Source organism: Argopecten irradians, chromosome 11 (assembly GCF_041381155.1).
Source record: "Argopecten irradians isolate NY chromosome 11, Ai_NY, whole genome shotgun sequence".
NCBI lineage: Eukaryota > Metazoa > Mollusca > Bivalvia > Pectinida > Pectinidae > Argopecten > Argopecten irradians.
In genome coordinates this window covers 39,402,009-39,423,152 of record NC_091144.1, presented here as the reverse complement: position 1 = coordinate 39,423,152, position 21,144 = coordinate 39,402,009, and the positions used below count along the sequence as shown (strand labels likewise).

Here is a 21,144-nt window from a genome sequence, read left to right as displayed (position 1 = left end):
ATGTGTTCATTCTTCGTATCCTTTCTCTCTCTCTCCCCCACCACCCCTCCCCCAATCGGTAGGTTTGGCGGACTTTTCAACCCCAGTTACACGTACAATGTAAATGATTGTTGCATGTCTGCACACGTACTTGTACTTTACGGAAAGGACTTATAAGTGAGTCTCACTTATAAATCCTTGTTTAATTGGGGTTGGAAAATATGCAGTAAATGCTGGTTCCAGGGCCGAATTAGGACAGTATACACTAGACTGTTTCATTAATACTCAAGCATTGTGTTATCTTTCTTTGAAAAAATTTGAATATCGAAAATTGTTGGCAAAACTTCAGATCAGCAATCACAACCTAGAAATTGAAGTTGGCGGGACAAAAAAGATACCTCGCCAGCACCGGTTATGCAAATTTTGCAATATTGTAGAGGATGAAGCTAGCTTACTTCATCCTCAAGTGTTCAGTAAATTCTACTGAAAGAAAAACTTTCTTATCTAAATACAAAATTAATTCTATGTTCACATATTATGAAGATTTAATAAAGTTATTGTCATCTAATGAACCACAACTTCTGCAGGATTTGGGTCTCTTCATTAAAAAGTCGTTTGAACTGAGGAAGGCGGTCTTGCTGAATGCATAAGATGTTCTTGTTTTATTATTATTGTGTTATACATGTAATGTTATCTTTGTAATTTGCTATCGATCCTTGTTTGTGGATGTAAAATGCAAATAAATGAGTTCTAGTTTTACCGTGTTCTTGCCTACTTCAACAGAATGAAGATTTTGCAAGTTGGGTGTGGCAAAGCTTGTGTGTGAAAGATTAATTATTTTTGTATTTTGATAGTCCAGTCTTGAAGAGGAGAGGGTACGTAGCACTTGTTGCTAATTCGGGAGGGAGAGAATTCCAGTTGGATATGGTGCGTGGAAAAAAAAGATTCTTTACGTGTGGAGGTTTTACAGGAGAGAGTTTGGAAAGAGAGTGGGAGTATCTGGACAGTCGATTGAGTGGTTTTAGGTCTGATGTGCGGATGACTGTCTGTTTATGAACTATTTTAAACATGATTGTCAGACGAGAATCGCAGCGTCGGTCCGCCAGGCTTCGCCATTGCAAATTGATCCAGCATGTTGCCAACACTGGAATTGATGCAAGGATTCTCATATAGTCCTTGTTTTATGTCATATCTTGCTTTGAATTGTGGCTATGTGGTAAAATAATTGCTTCAAAAATTGTCCCTGACATTGGAATTGTTTGATTGACGTACTATAGCGTCAATCAATCAATATTATCAGCATATTCAAGAAAGAATGTAATTTTAGGGGCGAAATTTTGTGTTAAATTTTGTTTTCTCAATCTTTCAGCATTTTTTAAGTTGATTTTTCTGTACCATGATTTTCACAAGCTTAAAAACAAAATAAAAGATAAATAGATAAGAATGCTTTTTTTTTGTATAGAAATAATTAAAACATACTTATAGTATGCGCCTTATTTTTCTGAATTTTATACAAATCTATACGGTACTCTGATACCTGCTACTTTTGGTTGACATGCGCACTAGTAACATTTTAAATATGCTTACATCAATGCAAATGAAAAAAAATAATGAAAAATAGAATTTATGAATTCATTTGACGTTAAGTATTAATGATAAATTATTGTTCAAATTGATATATTTAGTTGAAGAACATCTTATGTTTTAGAAGTGTATATCCAATTATCCATAACTATGCCTTTGTCGATTTTATTTTCAATGTTTTAAGCGTCAAAAAATTAATGGCGACCGTTTTGTCTCACTAAGGACGCTAAGATGTCAAGAACTTCGAAGCGACCTTCTTCTGCCAGAAGAAACATCAAGATTGAGACGTTTTCACCTTTTGTTAGGTTTGTACTGAAAACTTGTCATTAAACAATAACAAATTTTAATCTAGTAAAATAAAGTAATGTCGCATTCTTTACAGTAGTCATGTTTGTAGCAGATTTTAAACTTTTTTTTTTAAATAGCAGCTGAAAGCAAATTCCAATTTTGATATAGTAGTGTGCTCTGGCCCTACACCAGACATCTATCTGTTTGTAAAGTCAAAGTCTGGTGTTGAACCAGACTACATAGGTTGGTTTTTGTTTGATGGGGAACACAAGTAAGCGGGGTAGTGTGGCACGTTTTAAATGGAAAAGTAATATGCTTGCCTCCTAGCTTAGCGCTAGCAGGAATTTCCTTAAACGTCAGTCGGTAAAGAGGCAAAGTCCTGGGTCGCAGATACAAGCCCGACTGGCAGCACTACTCTCGCCTGTTACACTAATAATCTGGGTGGTACTAGTGTACAAACTTATTCAAAGCTGTAACATGATATATGGTCTCTGTCGCTGACTACTGATCATGCTTCGATCTTTCATAGTTGATTCCGTCTTGGAGGTAGTTATTATAATATAGTCTCATCCCCGGAATTTTTTGAGAAATGGCCTGCCCTGCAGGTAAGGGCATTAGAATTACACCTGCTGCCCCTATTGCATGATCGTAAAAGGCAACTAAATTTGGGATCTTATCTTTTCTCTTCTTCCTAACTTACTTTATTCTTCCTAATGTCTCCCTTGACACCGCCTCACTTTTGACCTTCTGTTGAGTGCTCGCTCCTGTGAGGTAGGCTTTGGGTTCTGTCCGGTGGCCGAGACACACCAAAGTTTATAAAAGTGGTAGTTTCTGCTCCTGCTAAATTGATAGGCTAGGTTCCTTAATTCCTTTCCCTCTGCTCTTGATGGGTAGCCTAGGGCTAGTTACAGCTAGACAATGCCATGATAGGACCTATTAGGATCTAGGAGTTGTCTTCCAAACTAATAGACATATAGGTATAGCAGACGACTCTTCACTCTATGCTTTCTCTACATACTTTGCTCTTCCTACTCCATTTCCTATCTTTTCGCCTGCCCAGTTCAATTCAATTCTCCTGCTAAGCACTCAGCATACAAGGAGTAGGACGACTGGTTCGCCTGTTGTCTGAGTTTATGTGACCAGGTGTGATGCTTGGTGTCTTCGGCAGCATACTTCAGTGATATAGCACTATAAAAAGGGCAACAGTTCCACTATACAAGAAGACATAACATGAACATACCGCAGTCTCCCAAAACAAGCACCTTGCACTACACGCATGCTACTCCCCGCATACATGGGAGGCTGTCCTTATATGACCCTGGCTGTTAATAGGACGTTGTTAAATCAAACAAACAAACAATTGAGAAATTGCCAGACAAAATGTCAAATTCTTGTGTGTTAATTTATTTAATTCAAACATGCTAAGGTTAGTGCAATTATTTCAATATTTGTCATTTGATAAATTTGATATCGCAATATATATATAGAGTGAAGGTGCAACAAACTGAGGCGCCATATTTTGTTTATGCTGATAATATCTTTTTGATTTATTTTGTTTTTCTGACACATAGTGGAAATAAATATTATTTGAGCATCCAGAAAGTTTGTTTTGGACTTAAAATGCTTTTAATATTTGTCAAATGCCATCGAAAATTTGAATATAATTGGAAATTTACTGTGAAGAAAGAATGTCAATATCAAGTGTTGACTATAGTCTACAATGGGGAAAAGGGAGGGTAGAGTCCTATTAACTGAAGTCGACAAAAGTACGGAAAAGGTTAACATATAATGTGATATACTTTGTCTATATCTTATAAATTATAATAACATCCCCTGCTGCAGTTATTTTTATGTATGTTTTAATTTCAGTGGTACAAGACTTAGAAATGTCCAGAGCCTACTGCGAGGACCAGATGAGAGTACCGACAAACCTGACACTATTCTGTGTATAGCAGGTAAACATACAAGAAAAGAACATTTGTATCATGTATGGCATAAAAGAACCTTATAGTTGACCAGCCAAAATTTTACATGAGGGTTGAGATATAACCCTGTCCGATTGACATACCTATGTTTGATTATTTTTCTTTCATCTTTTCGTTTAGATCAAATTTTTATTTTAAAAAAAAAACCACCATTATTATTGTGCCATTGTAATCACAGGAACGTTCTTACTGTAATGTGTCATAATTGATGTCATTATTGACAATGTTTGGCATATCTATTAATGTCATTGCATAATTGTCTAAGTTAACACATACAGTTGTCTTTTCCATGCCTCAGAGTGCAATTTGCATATGAAATCTATAACAGCAAAATTGCTGCATGATTGCAGAAACTACAATTGTATGTACAGGAGGATTCTATAGCTGTAATACTGTCCATGAATTGCATTTTTGATTTTTACTTTTAGGAATTGACAGCAGATACAATGGTGGAAGTATTGAGCTTTTTAACTACCTCCTGTTTGGATTCTTTGAGACCAGAAAGGCTGAGCTGGAAAAGTAAGTGATAAAGTAGCGAGAGATTTGGTAACATTTGGTTTGATAGTCTATTAACATTTAATAGCTAGGGCCATTAAGGGATGTGCATATATAGGTTTATATAGTGGAGGAAAGCCGGAGTTCCCGGAAAAACCCACTGGCAACTGTCCCAAATGGGATTCAAACTAGCAAGCGAGAGGTGGAGAGCTTGTGGTAATATGTTAGGACATGTTAACCACTCAGCCACTGCAGCCCCAGATTTGGTAACAAGCTGACAAGTAAACCTTATTATATAATTAATAATGAGTAATTAATTAACACTAATTGGAGTTATGATATTAAAACACACAATACTGTAGCCAAAATATTTGTCGTTTTAGTGAAATTATTTCATGATAGACAAAAGTCCAAATGTGTTATGCTTTTTTTTTTTTTTTTTTTTAAACCATGGACAAACCTGAAAAATCAGGTGAATTGGTTATTCCCCGAACATATTCAGTTTCAAAGTGGAATTCATTTGTATTTAGATACCGGGTAATTGAATATTTATCATGATCCTTCTAGCTTTGAGATTGAATGATTCATCTGTACATATCTTTTAAAGGAGATAAAAAAAAGCAAAATATTTTTGACGGGACTGTTGTTGATTTTCAGATCTGGTTTTGAAGAAGAAGTGATAGATGGTAAGTATAAGTAATGTAGATAAATTGTAAGTATATTAATTATCAGAAGGTATGCTCTACAAATCACCAGTCACGGTCATCAATTCTTACGACCCCTATGATCTAAGGGAAGCAGGACAATTTATATTTTTCAATTTTTTTTTTAATTGTTTAAAGATGCTCCACCACCGACAGGGCATAAATGATATCCATCATTTGAGCAATAATTGGTGTTTAATCGTGTGTACATATGTCTAATTAACACAAAAAGTAATTCAAAATAATTCATTTTGCTTTCTGTGCATGCGCAATCAGTACTGCATTACATATAGGACATAGTGCCACAGAATTTTTTCGGGATGCAATTAATTATTTTTGGTATTTTTATCTTGAAGTAAAATTAGAAGCTCAAACTTTTCAATGGTGGTAATGGTGTAAAGAGAGTAACTTTTGTATCTGAAGAAAAATACTAAATCGTCTGCTCCTGGTTTTGATAGTGAAAAAATACCAATTGTCAGCGGTGGAGCATCTTTAATTTTTGAAGAAAATAATTTATTCATAAATATAAGCAAATCACACAGGGTCTTGCATTCAGGACAATATCTTTCTCAAATTACATATTAAAGTAGATCAGGTACCCTTGGCCCTTACATATTTTTTTAGAATTGTTTTAGAATGAATTTAAAAACATACGGTCAGGTCATTTGGTGACCATGCATCTTTTGATTTTGACTTTAATATTACGACTATTTCTCAGAAAGTTTTGAAAGCATATTTTCATGAATTAAAAAAGTATACATTGTTCCTGTCCTGAGCATTCAATTTAGGCATTAAGGCTTATCTTAGATGACCAAAATATAAAGGTTTCTTAAAAAACATCAATAACATCAGAAAATGCATACCGATGATCTAAAATGAGGTTACGACACCAAACATATGCAAGATTTCCTGCGTAATATATGAAAACAGTGGAGAGTCAATTAGCTGTTTTGCCGTCTGGGACAGTGATATTCAACTACCGCGCGGTATTTAGGACGACGGCGGGAAACATAATACGACCCACGTTATGAAAATAAACATTTTATTTATTTTAATCAAATCGTTCAGAAGGTGATGATTAATGTAGTATTAACGGTAAGTTAATAATTTTATGGACTCTACAAAATTATCGATCTTGTTTTACAAAATTATCGATCTTGTTTTACATTCCCATTTTAAAAATTAAAATCCGTTTCGGAAAGGTAGTGGGCCTTTAAGGCTTGTCTTAGATGACCATTGGTAAATGAGTTCTTTTCAATTTCCACTTAAGCAACACAGAGTCCTAAAAATATGTTTGCCATAAGTTACGCTTCAAGATGAAGAAATTCAGTTACGGAAATACGGACAGGTTTGAGTCTTTAATATGATTAATTTCTTTAGAATTATTTAATTATCTGATTTTAGCCAGATAAAATGGCGGTCGGGCCACCATAAATTAGCATGTTCCAGATGACATGTTAATTGATGCTACTAATATACCGTGATAACATATAATACCCATTTATTGTCAGTATTATGTATTTGGATATTACAGAGTTATCTGCCCTTGCGGGAAGGTATTGATTGTGACGTCGTGTGTTTGCGAGCGTAACGTCATACTTTTCGGAGAAAACGACTTGAATTGCGCTCACAAAACAATGATGTAACAATCGATACCTATCTGCAAGGGAGCTAACTCTGTAATATGCTAAGATGGAATACCCGGGTAGACTTAATTTGGAGTATCTTTTACAGATGTGGTGTTTGTGATTCGGCGATATGAGGTTGACATCTACTGTAACCCGATCAACTACCACTACCTTCTCCCATACGTTAGTCACTGGAGGAATGTCCGCTTCCATTGTGTTACTGAAAAACAGGTAAATATAGGTCATTTAACTTTGTCAAATAAACAACATGATGGAATAATGGAGCTATGTGTACCAAAATGGTGCTTTACTTGGTGCATTCTTAATTCAACACCACGCCTTTTTTCAACATAATTTGGGGCCAAAAATCGGCCCCATTCCCCATGGCAAAACCTCTAAATTCAAGCCTTAAATTTCCCAAAATAAAAATTTCTTGAAAACTATCCAAAAATATTACATGAACTTAGTTGGTTAAGACTTTTAATATTTGTGAATTAGCTTCAGAAAAGTACATACTATAAATACATTGGAAATAAAAAAATCTTATTCGTTATGCTTTGTTTCATATTTCATAATTTTTCCCAAATCCTGGTTTTGTCGCACATTTTCCCAAATTCAAAGCCATAGGCCCCATTCCCAAATCAGTGAGAAAAAGCCCTGGACACAGGTTTCAAATATAGGGTAACATATTTTTTGCAATTTTTTAATTCCTTAAACGAAGCCCAGGATTCTGATATTATGCTTGTAGCATATATGATGATAAAAAAATACTCTTTTTCTTCTATTTTATAACTTAGGTGACTTAAATTTAAGGCCCTATTGTTCCTTTTGTTGCCATCCTATTTTTCAATGCCTTCAGAATTGTAGCCTAGAACACGGTCAAAGTAAAAATGTAACTTTCTAAAACGCAGACAGATGAAAGCTTCTTGGAAAATGTTATGTGGGTGTATGCCATGTCTAAAACAATATCATTTAACTGTATTGTTTTCTGTTTTGTACAGTATGAAGATGAAGAGGAGTCTGGCAATTTTAAGATTGAGTCCTTTATAGAAATGGTAGCAGACAGTAAGATTGTTGGTGTACCGTTCAGTATTGCAGGTAAGCGTTATGGAATCATTCAGAGTGGATTATATTCATTAAATCTTTAAAAGCATTTTTTTTTTATAAATCTCCATGTTAGGAACGGATGGATGACAGATAGTGAATCTGTTTTTAGACCGTGCGAAATCTTGCTAGTTTTCATCAAGTGATTTAAACTTCTTAACCAGTTCAGTGAAATACTCTATGATAGGAAATGTTTATTGTGCAGATGCTTCGTTTGTTTTCATAGTTTGTGTTGAACTAAGAATTTCTAAACAACTTGGTTTATTATTGGAATCACTGTTCTATTAACCACAATCACAATCACAATTTCCAATACCCACTAACGTAAGAAAGTACTCGCGAACATTTCATGGTATGCAATTAGCACATTAGTCCGAAATAAATTTATTAAACTGAACACACACAAAGATGTCTTACAAGTACTTCCCTGTGTAATATATATCAAAGATAACTTTCATATCATAACTGTATTTAATAATGATTTTCTAAAATATCTTTTAAGCAATCAAAACTAATTGTCATTGAAATTTTAAAACTGATTGGCTGCTCTATGATCTGAATTTTTGTACTTTATTTAAGGCCACAAGCAGAAGTTTGACAAGATGTTAGTAGAGAAATGGCCGATTGTTCAGGCTTACGCTCTTGAGGATTTTGGAGGGTAAGATATTTTTACAGATATTATAATTGGCATATTCCTATTTAAGGAGGGAAGGGGATTGGGGATTTTGGAATACAAACCATAACATGAGATTCTTTTGAAGCTTGTGCACTTGAGGGTATGGCATCTGTCTGTCTATCCTCTGACCCTCTATATATCTAACTGTCTACTATCAACTTTTGCTTTTAACAAATGACTTCTATGAAATGGAGGCTGGTATTGAACCTATGGCATGATAGGATGAAGGGCTACAAAGTTATTTCAAATGAATGAACAGCAATGTAACCTTCCTTCAAATAATTATAATTTGGGGTCACCAGTGAAATAAGTGAACAATTTACATTGGTGACTTTAATTCCCAAAATCTCAAAATTCTTAAAATTTTGGAGAAACCGTCCATAAAACCAAAGGCCCATCAACATTTTGAATTATATATATTTTTTTATTGTTTTAATGGCAAATAGAAAATAACAAATATTGTTTTGTATTCATACAAAAACATATTTTATATTTTTTAGGAGAGGATTCTTCACACTTTCACATGATGTAAGTATACAGACACTTATTTACCTGGCTTGATAAGGCTTTAACTTGTTCACCCCTGAAGCCATTTAGGCTCTTCTGAAACAAAGAATAGACTAGTCCATTATGAAATTTCAGGGGTGAATGATTTTTAAAAAAATACTCAAAGAGTGAAACATAATTTTAAATTTACATTACATTACTATAAGGATACATTGCATGGCCTTAATTGAGATTAAATTGTTATAGAAAAAATGATATAGATTGGTAAGAAAGCTAGCTTTCTAGATATATGTTATATTTTGATCTCTCCAATAAATTGATTTCCTGCAAGAATTATAAGATTATTTTTTGTGTTTTTATTTAGGTAATGGACATAAGTGAAGACCTACACGTGCTGTACAGACAAATAGACCCAGTCTCATTGGAAAACATTATAACTGAAGTAAGTCTACCTTTAATTGCCCTTTAACCTGTGACCTTCAAACGACCTTTCCATGTTAATAGCTGTTACAGTGGAACCTCCCGAAACCGATCATGGTCGGTGCATATAATTTCGGCCGGTTTAGAGAGGGTTCGGTTTGGAGAAGTGAACCGAATACCGATCATCACGATCCGGATTTAATCGATCGGAAGTCGTTTTTTACATTAGTGCACTGCATGTATGCGTAGTGTTCGTTAAAACCGACCGATATTGATTGTTAATGTGAATGTTATCACAAAAGAGAAAATCATACGTTTAAAAGGAATGGATTACAGCAAACTTGACTTTGCTACCGCTTATAAATGTAGTTTAGTTAGTTGCGTGAATGTTCTTGGGGATGTTCTCGTCTGCAACCTAGGTACATACGACCGATCGCTTCCGGTTACGTCAAGAATCAAATTATATGGTCTAATTACACGATAATCAGTCGATGCCGTCATTATATGACATAGTCATTTTCTAAAACAATACATGGCTTCGGCTTCTTCATACAGATAATTTACGTTATCCGACAACTACAAATGTAAATAAAAAAAACCGTGTAATTTGAATACGAAACTTTCTCTTTATTACTAGCTCTGCTTGTTTTCCTACAGTAAACAAACCGCGTGCACATGGTAGACCTTCGTTAGATATCTAAACAATAGGCATGATTAAATAATTACACCACCATCTCGGGTATAATTACCGTGTACATATACCTATAGCTTTTACACCTGTATACATGCCCCAGGACATGGCATGCGACAACTATGGTACAGGTATGTGTGTATTTCACACGGTCGGTTGATCAGACCTCAATGCAATCTATCGGTGTCGCTCAGGTAAGGCCTGTTTTCAGAAGTGTATTTTAGTTACATTTGACTATTCCGATCTTAAAATCGGTCCGGTATTCGGAATTGGGAGGGATCGGTTTTGGGAAGTTTTTATATACTATTAATAAAGAGGAATCCATTCCGTACATGACATCCATGTTCGGTTTCTAGAGGTGATCGGTTTTGAGAAGGTTCGGTTTTGGGAGGTTCCACTGTAATTAGATTATCTGAATGTTGCGATTGTTGCCGTCAAATGCCTTTTGAATTCCCCCTTTTTATCTGAAATGTTGAAGATGATGTCACTAACCTTTAACTCAAAGTCAGGGCTTTTTTTCACTACTTTGGGAATGGGGCCTGTGGCTTTGAATTTGGGAAAATGTGCGACAAAACCAGGATTTGGGAAAAATTATAAAATATGAAATAAAGCAGAACAAATAAGATTTTTTATTTCCCATGTAGTTTATGTACTTTTCTGAAGCAAATTCACAAAAATTTAAAGTCTTAACCAACTAAGTTCATCATCATGCAATAATTTTGGACAGTTGTCATGAAATTTTGATTTTGGGAAATTTAAGGCTTGAATTGGGAAAAATTTAGAGGTTTTGCCATGGGGAATGGGGCTGATTTTCGGCCCCAAATCATGTTGAAAAAAGCCCTGAAAGTCAAAGGTCAAATAAGAATAATTTTACAGAAATTTGTAGTTTGAGCCATAACTTTTGAACTTTTGAAAATAATGGCACTGAACATTGAATAATGCCATACAACACATTCTCGGTTTCGTGAAGGAAACTTCTAAAGCTATAGGTTACAGATTGCAGTTTTAAAGATGCACCTGTATCTGTGATTGAAAGGAAATAAAAGGAGCATTAACAAAATTGTTTATTTAATACAGTTTATTAATGAAATGTTTCCCAATGATTTTTTATATCTACTGATTTGCTAAAATAAAACCCTGTAGCGAATAAGCTCAATGCATGAGTTGTCTAAATAGAGAAATTTATTTATTAATTTACACCTGCAAAATTAAAAACTACTGGCAGGGGACCAGTTCTTGTCATGTACCAATTCTCGCCGTCACATCTGTATCAGTATGATTTTCATGCAAATCTAGTCAATAAAGCCTTTTTCTGATAGAAGACCGTACCATGCTGATTTCCACAAAAAATTGTCTCAAAATTTGTCTGTGATCATAAAAGTATATATGCCATGGCAGGAATTGGTACTCGGCGAGAACTGGTCCCTTGCCAGTATACATCAGTTGATAATAATCTCGAAATCTGAACATTAATTGTATCTTTTGTCATTGTGTGTTTAATTATCTCTTGTTTCAGCAATTGCCGCTATTGGAGAGACAATGGACCAATATGATCAGTACAGTGACAGTAGATTTGTAAGTAGAGTTACCTCCCTTTGTCCTATTCAAGTTTTCTAGCTCCTATTATAGTGAATGTTTATGATTTATAGAGCATTGCCTGCTGTAGTGATTTAGGAGACCCAGGCAGACAACTGGTGCATTAATTGTGTTATTTAGCTTAATTTCCAGATTTCCAAGATGCATGTTATTGTCATTTGACATGAATCATAAACATAATTTAAGTAATATATTGCAAGAAAGACGGAGGTAAAAAAGGAAACAAATTGAATTTGAAGTTGATGATTAAGTCAACTTGAAGGTCAAGGTCACTATTATTGAAATATACATTTTTCAAGTTTTGGTTTCTAGATGAAAACAGAAAGGATTAAATTGACTGATGGATAGATTTAATTGAGCTTCAACATAAACACACTTGTGAATCATTGGGCATGCAATACATGTATTATACATACAATACTCTTTGATAGCTTCAATTTACCGCTAGCTGACTTGCCAGGTCATCCAGTTCAAGGTCGATGTTACTACATGTAGCTATTTATAGAAAATCACTTCTTCCTGTATTTCCTTCGATGCTGCACAGTTAAAATTCCAAGAAACAAAGTAAAAATTATGAGAGGTCAATGAAGGTCATTAATTGTTACTATATTTGATTAATAATTGTCGTATTAGTTGTCAACCAGGGACCAAAGGGTGCTATAGGTTTACATTGTATCCGTCCCTCTGTCCTTCTGTCCTTCTGTCCTCTCCTGTGCTAGCTGATATATTGACCAATGGTATGCTTAGTATACTTGGTATGTTGGTCCATCTAGGTGAGTCTGTGTATCGCACATGAAAACCAGGTCACTGTGACCTATATTTTACCTTTTAGCTTGTCTTGGCTCTATCTCTTATACTACATGGCGTGAGTTTTACATGGTATGTGGGTCAATGTCGTTGAGACTACATATCTTACCCAGTTTGGTCAATAGAAATCACTTTGTCCTACATTTTAACTATTGATAGCATTTTAAGAAAAGCTTGTCTGCAGTATGTGGGTCAATCCCGTTGAGACTGTATCTTACCCAGTATGTGCCAATAAAAATCACTTTGAGCTACATTTTGACCTTTGACCTTATTTGAAGAGAAAGCTTGTCTTGGCTCTATATATCTCCTATACTATAAGGCATTTGAACACCATACCTGGTATGAAGGTCTACCTAGCTACAACAGAAGTGTGTAACATGCTAAAACTAGATCACTGTGACCTATAGTTAAACTTTGACCCCATTTTCCTCAAGAAAGCTTGTAAAAGCATTCTCTCCATGCTCCAATACTGTATACTTGGTATATGCCGTCTAGGCAAGTGAAATATGTCGAAAGACTTAAATTTGTCAAATTAACTTGTTCGTTTATTGGTTTTCAGTGTATTTATCTAAGAAAAAAAAAAAAAATTCAGATGAGCTTGAGGAAAAAATTCATTTTGTCATACTATGTTTTTTTTTTAAATTCTTTGCATCTACACATGTATATTGATTGACTTGCATGAAGAATTTTTCAAATACCATATATAGCCTTTTATTTTCGTGGGGATGACATTTTTGTGATTTTGCCGAACATTGCTAGGATCTCGAAAATTTGACCCGCAAAATATTGAGATTATTTATATATAAAGCCAGATCATGAAATTTAAAATCGCTTCAATTTGATTTTTCTCGTTTTTAGATCAAAAAGTGTATAGTCAGTTATTTTCGCAGGGAGAATATTTTCACAGTTTCACAGAACATCGCCATGATCGCAAACATTTGATTGGCTAAATATTGATATATGGTTGAATCATATATATCCAATTAGATTGCAATAATTTAAAATTGATAAGATTTGATTTTCTGGTCTTAAGATCAAATCGTGAAAATTTTGATCTGCGAAAATAAACGGCTAATAAATTCCTGTTGTATTTTGGACAAATTTGAATTTTAGGATTGTCAGATCCAGGATTTTGCTGCTAAGATTTGATAAGTTGTTGCATCTTTGTAGTGTGTACAGTATTAGGAATGAGACCTCAGGGAACATGTGTTATTCAGAATATTTTTATTATTCTGTATCTTTAGAAATTTCATTTCATAAATGTTAAAAATGCTGATATATAATAGATATGTGAAAATAATTTGATTTAATTATATTTCCTTTTATTTTCTTCATCATTTTAGAGCCAAAGATTCAAAAGTGGTTACAGAAGAAAAAATCTCAGAGGTAATTATATAATATAAAAAGATTAACTGAAATACCAAGTGTTTAAGGAATGGTTAGAAATTGTGCAAACTGCTTCAATTCCCTGTTCTTAACATTAATCCATTAATTTAATACGGGTTTTCAAATGCAGGTGGGGCTTGGATATCTAACAGACATTTCCATGTGTTAAGTCACATAAAATGAAGTCTTATTTGAGCTATGTCGACCTTTGTCTAGATGGTTCCAGCCATATCATAAAGCTTCTTCTCCTTAACCATGAAGTCTAGCTGAGTGATAGGATGCCTCGACTTATTATCACAAGCCCTTCTTAAGGGGAAGTTGCCAGATACTGACCATTGGTCGATGGTTTTTCTCTAGGTACTCTGGCTTTCCTCCACCAACAAACCTGGGAACCTGATATGGAGTTTTGTAGCATAGTAGAAATATCAAGTTTGTTCAAGGTCACAGGCTAATTTTGTTCAACAACTTCTTCTCTTATAACTAAATGCTCTATTTTGAGTCCTGATATTGTAGTATGCTGCGGTGACAGGCTACAGATATAATGGCCCCCAAGGGATAAAAGAAAAAATGGTCTTTTTAGCCATGTGGTCTTTATGCACAAGTTGAATTGTGTTTAAATTGGTCATTTTGGACACGTCCTAGAAAATTGGTCTTAATAAGCAGACGGTCTTTATACAGAGATGATCACTAAGGCAGGTTTTACTGTAGTTAAAGATTATCTTATCCTTTATTTATTGTCACGGGACCAAATATACTAAAATCTTCAAATGAGTACTTCGTATTAACTTAGAGGCATTGTAGTGACTTAATAGTGGATATATATAGCTTGCTGGTATGAATAACTACCAAATTTGTTTAATTGAATGACCTGGACTTGAATTCATGACCTTGACTTTAATTCATGACCTTGACTTTAATTTATGACCTTGACATTAATTCATGGTCACTGGAGTCAATCATGCATTCATGCACAGTAATAGAAATATGGAAGAATTCTAGAAATCATATCAGTTAAGGAAGGTTTTGTTATATTGATCTGGAAACTTCAAAATGAATAAATAAAATTATATGTTCCTTTGTTTTACATTAGTTTTGCCTTTAGGTCTCTATAATATTGTTAATAATCTTTGCTCTGAATAGATCAATGTAAACGCGATATAATTCTCAGGGGAAATGAGAATATTGATTGTATATTTTTATGATTTTGCAACATGTAGCAATTTCACCATAATGATAAACTCCCTATGGATTACATCTGAGAACAGTACCAGGATATGTATACAATTATATTTTGAATTTCTGAATTCATTCACCCCTGAAGACACATTTAGACTCTTCTAAATCAAAGACTAGAGTAATCCATTATGAAATTTAAGGGGTAAAAGTGTTAAGGATAATAGACTCTGCTCTGATTTTAGCCCATATCATCAGAATGATTATTAAAATAACCTTTCATCTTTGGTCTGTCGTCTGTCAACACTTGGCTCTTTGCTGTACCAGTCATTAAGTCATTAATGGGTTTTAATTATGTACCGTATTCGATCCAATAAGTGCTTCCATTGCTAGGTGTTCCCCTTTTTGTGGCCTCAACTTTACTTGAATTAAAGGCACACTAAAACTATGAAAACTGATTCGGTTTCTTTATTTGATTTGATTTTCGAATTGATTAATACTTACTTTATGTGATAATTGTGTGAAAGTTAAGTCCAATTTTGGTCCCATTAAGTGCTCCTTCATTCCTTTTTTTCAATTTTTAGTGCCCTTGGTGCTTATTGTGTCAAATATGGTAAACCATTTGCCCAGAGCATTCTTGAGATTGAAAACAGAACATATAAATATTGCCTCAGATCCCCTATCTGGGTCAGAACAGGAGGGGCCAAATAGTGGAAATTTGTGCTTTTCATTTAAATTACTTCAACTACATGGATTTGAACCAAATAAAAAAAAAAAAAAAAAGGAACAGAGCAGGAGGGACAGGGCCAAAGAAGGGAAATAAATCATGTATTTCATTTATATGGCTACTTCAGTAATATCTGCGTTGGTGACTACCTCTTTATAAGGACCACCTGCTTAATATGACCACTTAGAATCTAAAAGCAATTTAACATAATATTGTTTATAAAGACCAGTTAGATATAACAGCCATTTTGTTCTTTGGAGTTGGTCTTTTAGACTGGCTTGGCAGTAACTGTATTAGTACTGGCCTGGTTTGAAACATCTTGGAGGGAAGGGGTACTGAACTTTTACATAATGATGACTCTCTGATCCACCTCATGTCAATTAAGTTTTAAATTTATGTCAGAAAATGTCTCAGAATATTTTGAAGAAAAAGGGCTATAGGAAAGTAGAGAAAAGCAAAGAAAAGGTCTTAATTTGACTGATACATATCATGTTCGAGGATCCAAAATGGTAACAGTTATTATTTTTCCTTGTTTTAGCCCCTGAAGAGCTACTATTTACATGGATTAGTTGGTAGTCATGGTTTTGCTGACAAAAGGTAAGAGTTCACCCTTAATTACCTATAAGTATTAGAGTTTAAATATACATAGTGAAAAGTTCATACTAATGAGATTTGACTCAAATTAAGAAAGTTTGACTAGAGTTAATGAGATTTGACACGCGTCAATGAAGTTTGACTCAAATTAACGAATTTTGGCTCAAGTTAACAAGATATGACTCAAGTCAAGGAGATATGACTTTATTTTTCTTTGTGTTACAGACTCAAGGAGGTCCCTTATGTTCTGTTCGGAACTAACACAAGGAAATCTGTATTGGATAGTTTAGAGGACGGAGGCAAGACTGAAAAAAACAAAATCCATTTAACTGGGACTGGGAATGGTCCAGCTAAGTTCATGGTAAGATAATTTTTGTCAAGGATAAATAAACGTCATGCTAGGTTGATGTTAAGAACTTTCCAGTGTTTCTTTGGAAGGAGAAGAAAATTTAGATAATTTTTCCCGTACATGTATTTCAAAGTGATTATACTATGATTGACAAGGAAAAGATAACTCTAGCAGGTGTTAAAAAGGTCACAAATGCTGAAAAAATTGTATGATTACAACATATGGTGTAACCATGGTATAACTTATTGATGAATGAAGTCATATATTTTGATATACATATATGATAATTAAGATCATTCATAGGCTTTGATCATGTTGTAATGGAAATTAAATAATTTGAAGCAACTGAAAGTTCAACCTGTTCCTTCAAGTATGGGAGTAAAATGATTAAGCATGGTTCTTTAATGTAGATAGCAATATGTCAGCCCTTGTAAAAACATTTTGCTGGTCAGCGCTCATCAAGCCTTCTGCTAACCAGGTAAATTCTTTCCTTTGGCTGGAGATCATCATATCCATATCTTCCTGACAGACCCAATAAAGATTGTAGTCTTTGTCCAATTAGTATGCTCAGATAGCTGTCTTTAGTTAATGTGATGTAAATATTTTCGAACTTACTTTCAGATATGTAGAGGTACCTCTCCACACTCCGCCCTCAGCTGTATCCGAACTTACTTCTTCACTGAGCTGTCCGATCCATTGCAAGGTAGGTCATTTGGAACTTGGAAGTTAATTACAGGGTTTTTGTCAGGCCTGTTTATAGGGTCCAGGTTGACAGACCCATTACCAACTGCAAAATAGCACTGTATTTTCCCAAATTCAGTCAGTATTTTCCGATTCTGGTAAATTTGAATTAAAATCCCTAGTGATATCTTGCCTACGACATCAGTGATGATATTTTCCCAATTTTTGATTAGGGTTCTTTTAATTTCCAAAATAGCTTGCAAAAACGCTGAATTATATCATCAATACCGGTATAACATGAAATGTTTGTTGTTTAGAAAGGTGTTTGTTTGTTGTTTTTGTGATTCGATATGGGATCGTTGATATAAAAACTATGAATTTTCCTTCATACATTATTGGAATCACTGTCAGGTACCCCAGCTATGAATATTTTGAGAGATCGAAACCACAAATGAAAGCATACATACAAATATTTCTGGTAATAAAAGAGTATCTGTATATCAAGCAGTGTATCTGTGTGACTGCTGTGCAGTATCTACTAGATAGATGTTACATGTTGCTGAAATTTATACGTAGCTCCAGTTGTCCAGTTGTATGCTCTCCAGAGATTCCAAAAAAAAAGTTTTGGTTAATTATACTCCCATTCCCCCTCCAAGCAACAAAGTAAAGGGCTTATACTGAATTCAGGTTGCCCATTTGTCCGTTCATCCATCCTTCCATCCATCCATCCGTTCATCCATCTGACCATCTGTAGATGCAATGATTGGCCTACTACTCCTTAAATTATTATCTGGACAAAATTTCTAATTGTTTAAGATAGTATTAAGACAACAGCCCAAATAACAAGAAAAGGCACAATTTAAACTAGGAAAGATCCAAGGGTCAAGAAAGTTTTAATACCGTCAAGTGTGTTAAACCAAGAAAAAAATAACATGATTAGGAAATTTGAATAAAATATAATGGGTCTAAAAAAACGAAAGAGAAATCTGTAAGTAATCTGAAATTTGTATGAAAACTAGAAAAATCCAAGATTTTTAGCTCGCCTATTCGAAGAATAGGGGGAGCTAATGTTGTCACCCTGGCGTCGGCGTCGGCGTCAGCGTTGGCGTCCCATTTCACATTAAAGTTTTTTAGCAAGTTTCTGTTTCGTCAATTGTTTAAGCTTAAGTCATCATAAATGTTTATGATTTTATTTTCCTAATGTGTATGGATGCTGAATGTGATAATACAACCAATTTGGGGCCTTTTAGGGGGTTTTTGAGTCTGTTAATTTGTCATATTTCCATGTTTAAGTTTTTGAGCAAGTTTCTATTTTGTCTATTGTTTAAGCATAAGTCATCATATATGTTTATGATTTTATTTTTCTAATGTGTATGGATGCTGAACGTGATAATACAACAAATTTGGGGCCCTTTAGGAGGTTTTTGAGTCTGTTAATTTGTCATATTTCCATGTTTAAGTTTTTGAGCAAGTTTCTATTTTGTCTATTGTTTAAGCACAAGTCATCATAAATGTTTATGATTTTATTTTCCTAATGTGTATGGATGCTGAACGTGATAATACAACCAATTGGGGGCCCTTTAGGGGGTTTTTGAGTCTTTTAATTTGTCATATTTCCATGTTTAAATAGTAAATACTTGAACATCAACTTCTTCTGAATAGGCGAGCGTTGCTGTTCTCCAACAGCTCTTGTTTTAAGAACCCCTGATAAATGTTCAAATACAAGGACAAATTTCAAAAATAAAAAAAAAAATAAAAAAAAGTCAAGAAGGATTTAGCCAAAAAACGATTGTGTGTATAATCCGGAAATCATAAAGTTTTTAATAACCACAAAATGTCAAAAACTGAAACCACAAAATGTCGAAAATTGAAAGGCCTTATTGCACAATCACCAAAGAATCCAAAGAATCCAGTAATCAATTATGGTTCTTTTAGCTATGCTAGGCCGAATTACTGTCATAGGTGCAATATAACTGTGAAAAGACCCAAATAGCCATGCAACTTGCAATTACCATAAAAATCCCCAGAACCAAGGTGTCATTATTCCCAAAGTACAATAACGGTTCTAAAAAAGCCAAATTTTATTCCAAAAACCATCAAAGTTAAAAAATCTTGAAAGGTCAAGTATAATTGTCCAAATAGTCAGAAAGGTATTAAAACTACAAAAGGTCCAATAACTTGTATAGGCCAGTTAAATAATAAAAGCTCAAAATACCAATGGAGTAAAGAAATTTTTGTGCAAACCATTATCAAAATGTCTGTATGCATTTTATCTTACTTGTTTGATATCACTTATCTACTTGGCAATAAAACTGAACCATATAGATTATCAAATTCAAAGCGAGACATTATTTTTTTCACATATCAATATAATGGTCTTTTGGAAGAAAAATTATACGGCAAGTCTACAAATTATGAATTTGACGTCTTATGAGTGGTAATGTAGATATTATGAATGGTCGTTATGTTTCTTTTGGACAAAAATAATATATAAAATAAAATGCATGTATACACTTAAAATAATTGGAAACCTACAACAAAGTATGGAAAACAGTGCTCGAGTGATTTTCCGAGGCAATGCTCCACTGCTAAATATAGGGACCATTTTGTACCCGACAGAAAGGTAGAGTAGGCCGTGTGCGTTTATTCGTTCTAGCTTAACTGTTGCGGTAATCTGATTATCACCCGCTGTATTGTGGGAAAATTTCACTGGACTCCTATTTTTGCTATACATGTTTATATATTCACTTTGTTTCTGAAATTCATGAAATCAAAATACCAGCAAAACATTTAGAATTCTGCACTACTACTAGCCAAAGTGCTATCGTATCATCATTGGGGCTTCGCTTATATCGTTTAAACCTATTAATGGCAACTCATGTGTATCCTTTCAAAAATGGTTCTGCTCTCAAGCAATTATACTCAAAATTCATTGATTAATTGCAAACAATATATCACTCTATTGATCTGCTAATATTGCATTTGGAGAAATTGGTGAACAGCGAGATGAAATCCTTGTAAATACAGTCTGTTAACAAAACTGCGAAAAAAGGACCAACAAAATTAACGAGCAATTCCATATTTGCATATTACAGAGTTATCTGCCCTTGCAGGTATGCATTGATTGTGACCTCGTTTGTTTCAGAGGGTAATGTCATACTTTTCAGGGAAAATGATGCGAGTTGCGCTTACAAGATAATGACGTCACAATGGATACCTACCCGAAAGGGAGGTAACTATGTAATATATGCAAAGACGGAATACAGTAATCAACAAACCAACTCAGAGTCATCCATACTTTTGTTCTTTACTTATCTTAATCACATTGAAATTGACATAAATGATTCTCTTGCGAAAAAATAACAACATTTTAATGAATATTTATTCATTCTTTTTCAAAGACATGTTATGTTGCATTCATTTTATGAGGAAAAAGTGGAATGTGTTGAAAAACTCAAAGAATTTTTTAAAATCTTAATTCTGGTAATCTTATAACAATGTAAATTAATGGCTATGTAGAACTCTGAGTTATCTTACAATAACAAAAGTACTGCCATCAACGAAGTGTTGTTGAAATTTAGATAACTTGATCTTACATCAGTTTCTCATATATTTTATTAGGAAAGTGTGGAATGTGTTGAAAAGATTTAAAGAATTCTTTAAGATCTTAATTCTGTTAATCTTAAAACAATGTAAATAAATGACTATGTAAAACTCTCAATTAACTTACAACAACAAAAGTACTGCCATAGAAAGTGTTGTTGAGACAA

The 21,144-nt window shown here is 34.0% G+C and overlaps 1 protein-coding gene across 1 annotated transcript in view; it reads left to right on the top strand.

Annotated features, from left to right (window-relative positions):
* Window positions 1–1,747: 1,747 nt before the first annotated feature.
* LOC138335533 (dynein axonemal assembly factor 9-like) overlaps window positions 1,748–21,144 on the top strand; it is a 76,919-nt gene continuing 57,522 nt past the window's right edge. Inside the window, exons 1-14 of the mRNA XM_069284667.1 lie at window positions 1,748–1,868; window positions 3,721–3,806; window positions 4,265–4,355; window positions 4,989–5,017; window positions 6,770–6,894; window positions 7,665–7,761; window positions 8,347–8,425; window positions 8,944–8,971; window positions 9,315–9,392; window positions 11,578–11,636; window positions 13,808–13,850; window positions 16,289–16,347; window positions 16,570–16,705; window positions 17,315–17,396. Of these exons, the coding sequence (XP_069140768.1) occupies window positions 1,795–1,868; window positions 3,721–3,806; window positions 4,265–4,355; window positions 4,989–5,017; window positions 6,770–6,894; window positions 7,665–7,761; window positions 8,347–8,425; window positions 8,944–8,971; window positions 9,315–9,392; window positions 11,578–11,636; window positions 13,808–13,850; window positions 16,289–16,347; window positions 16,570–16,705; window positions 17,315–17,396 (1,066 nt within the window). The 5' untranslated portion in view covers window positions 1,748–1,794. The remainder of the gene's footprint in view (window positions 1,869–3,720; window positions 3,807–4,264; window positions 4,356–4,988; window positions 5,018–6,769; window positions 6,895–7,664; window positions 7,762–8,346; window positions 8,426–8,943; window positions 8,972–9,314; window positions 9,393–11,577; window positions 11,637–13,807; window positions 13,851–16,288; window positions 16,348–16,569; window positions 16,706–17,314; window positions 17,397–21,144) is intronic.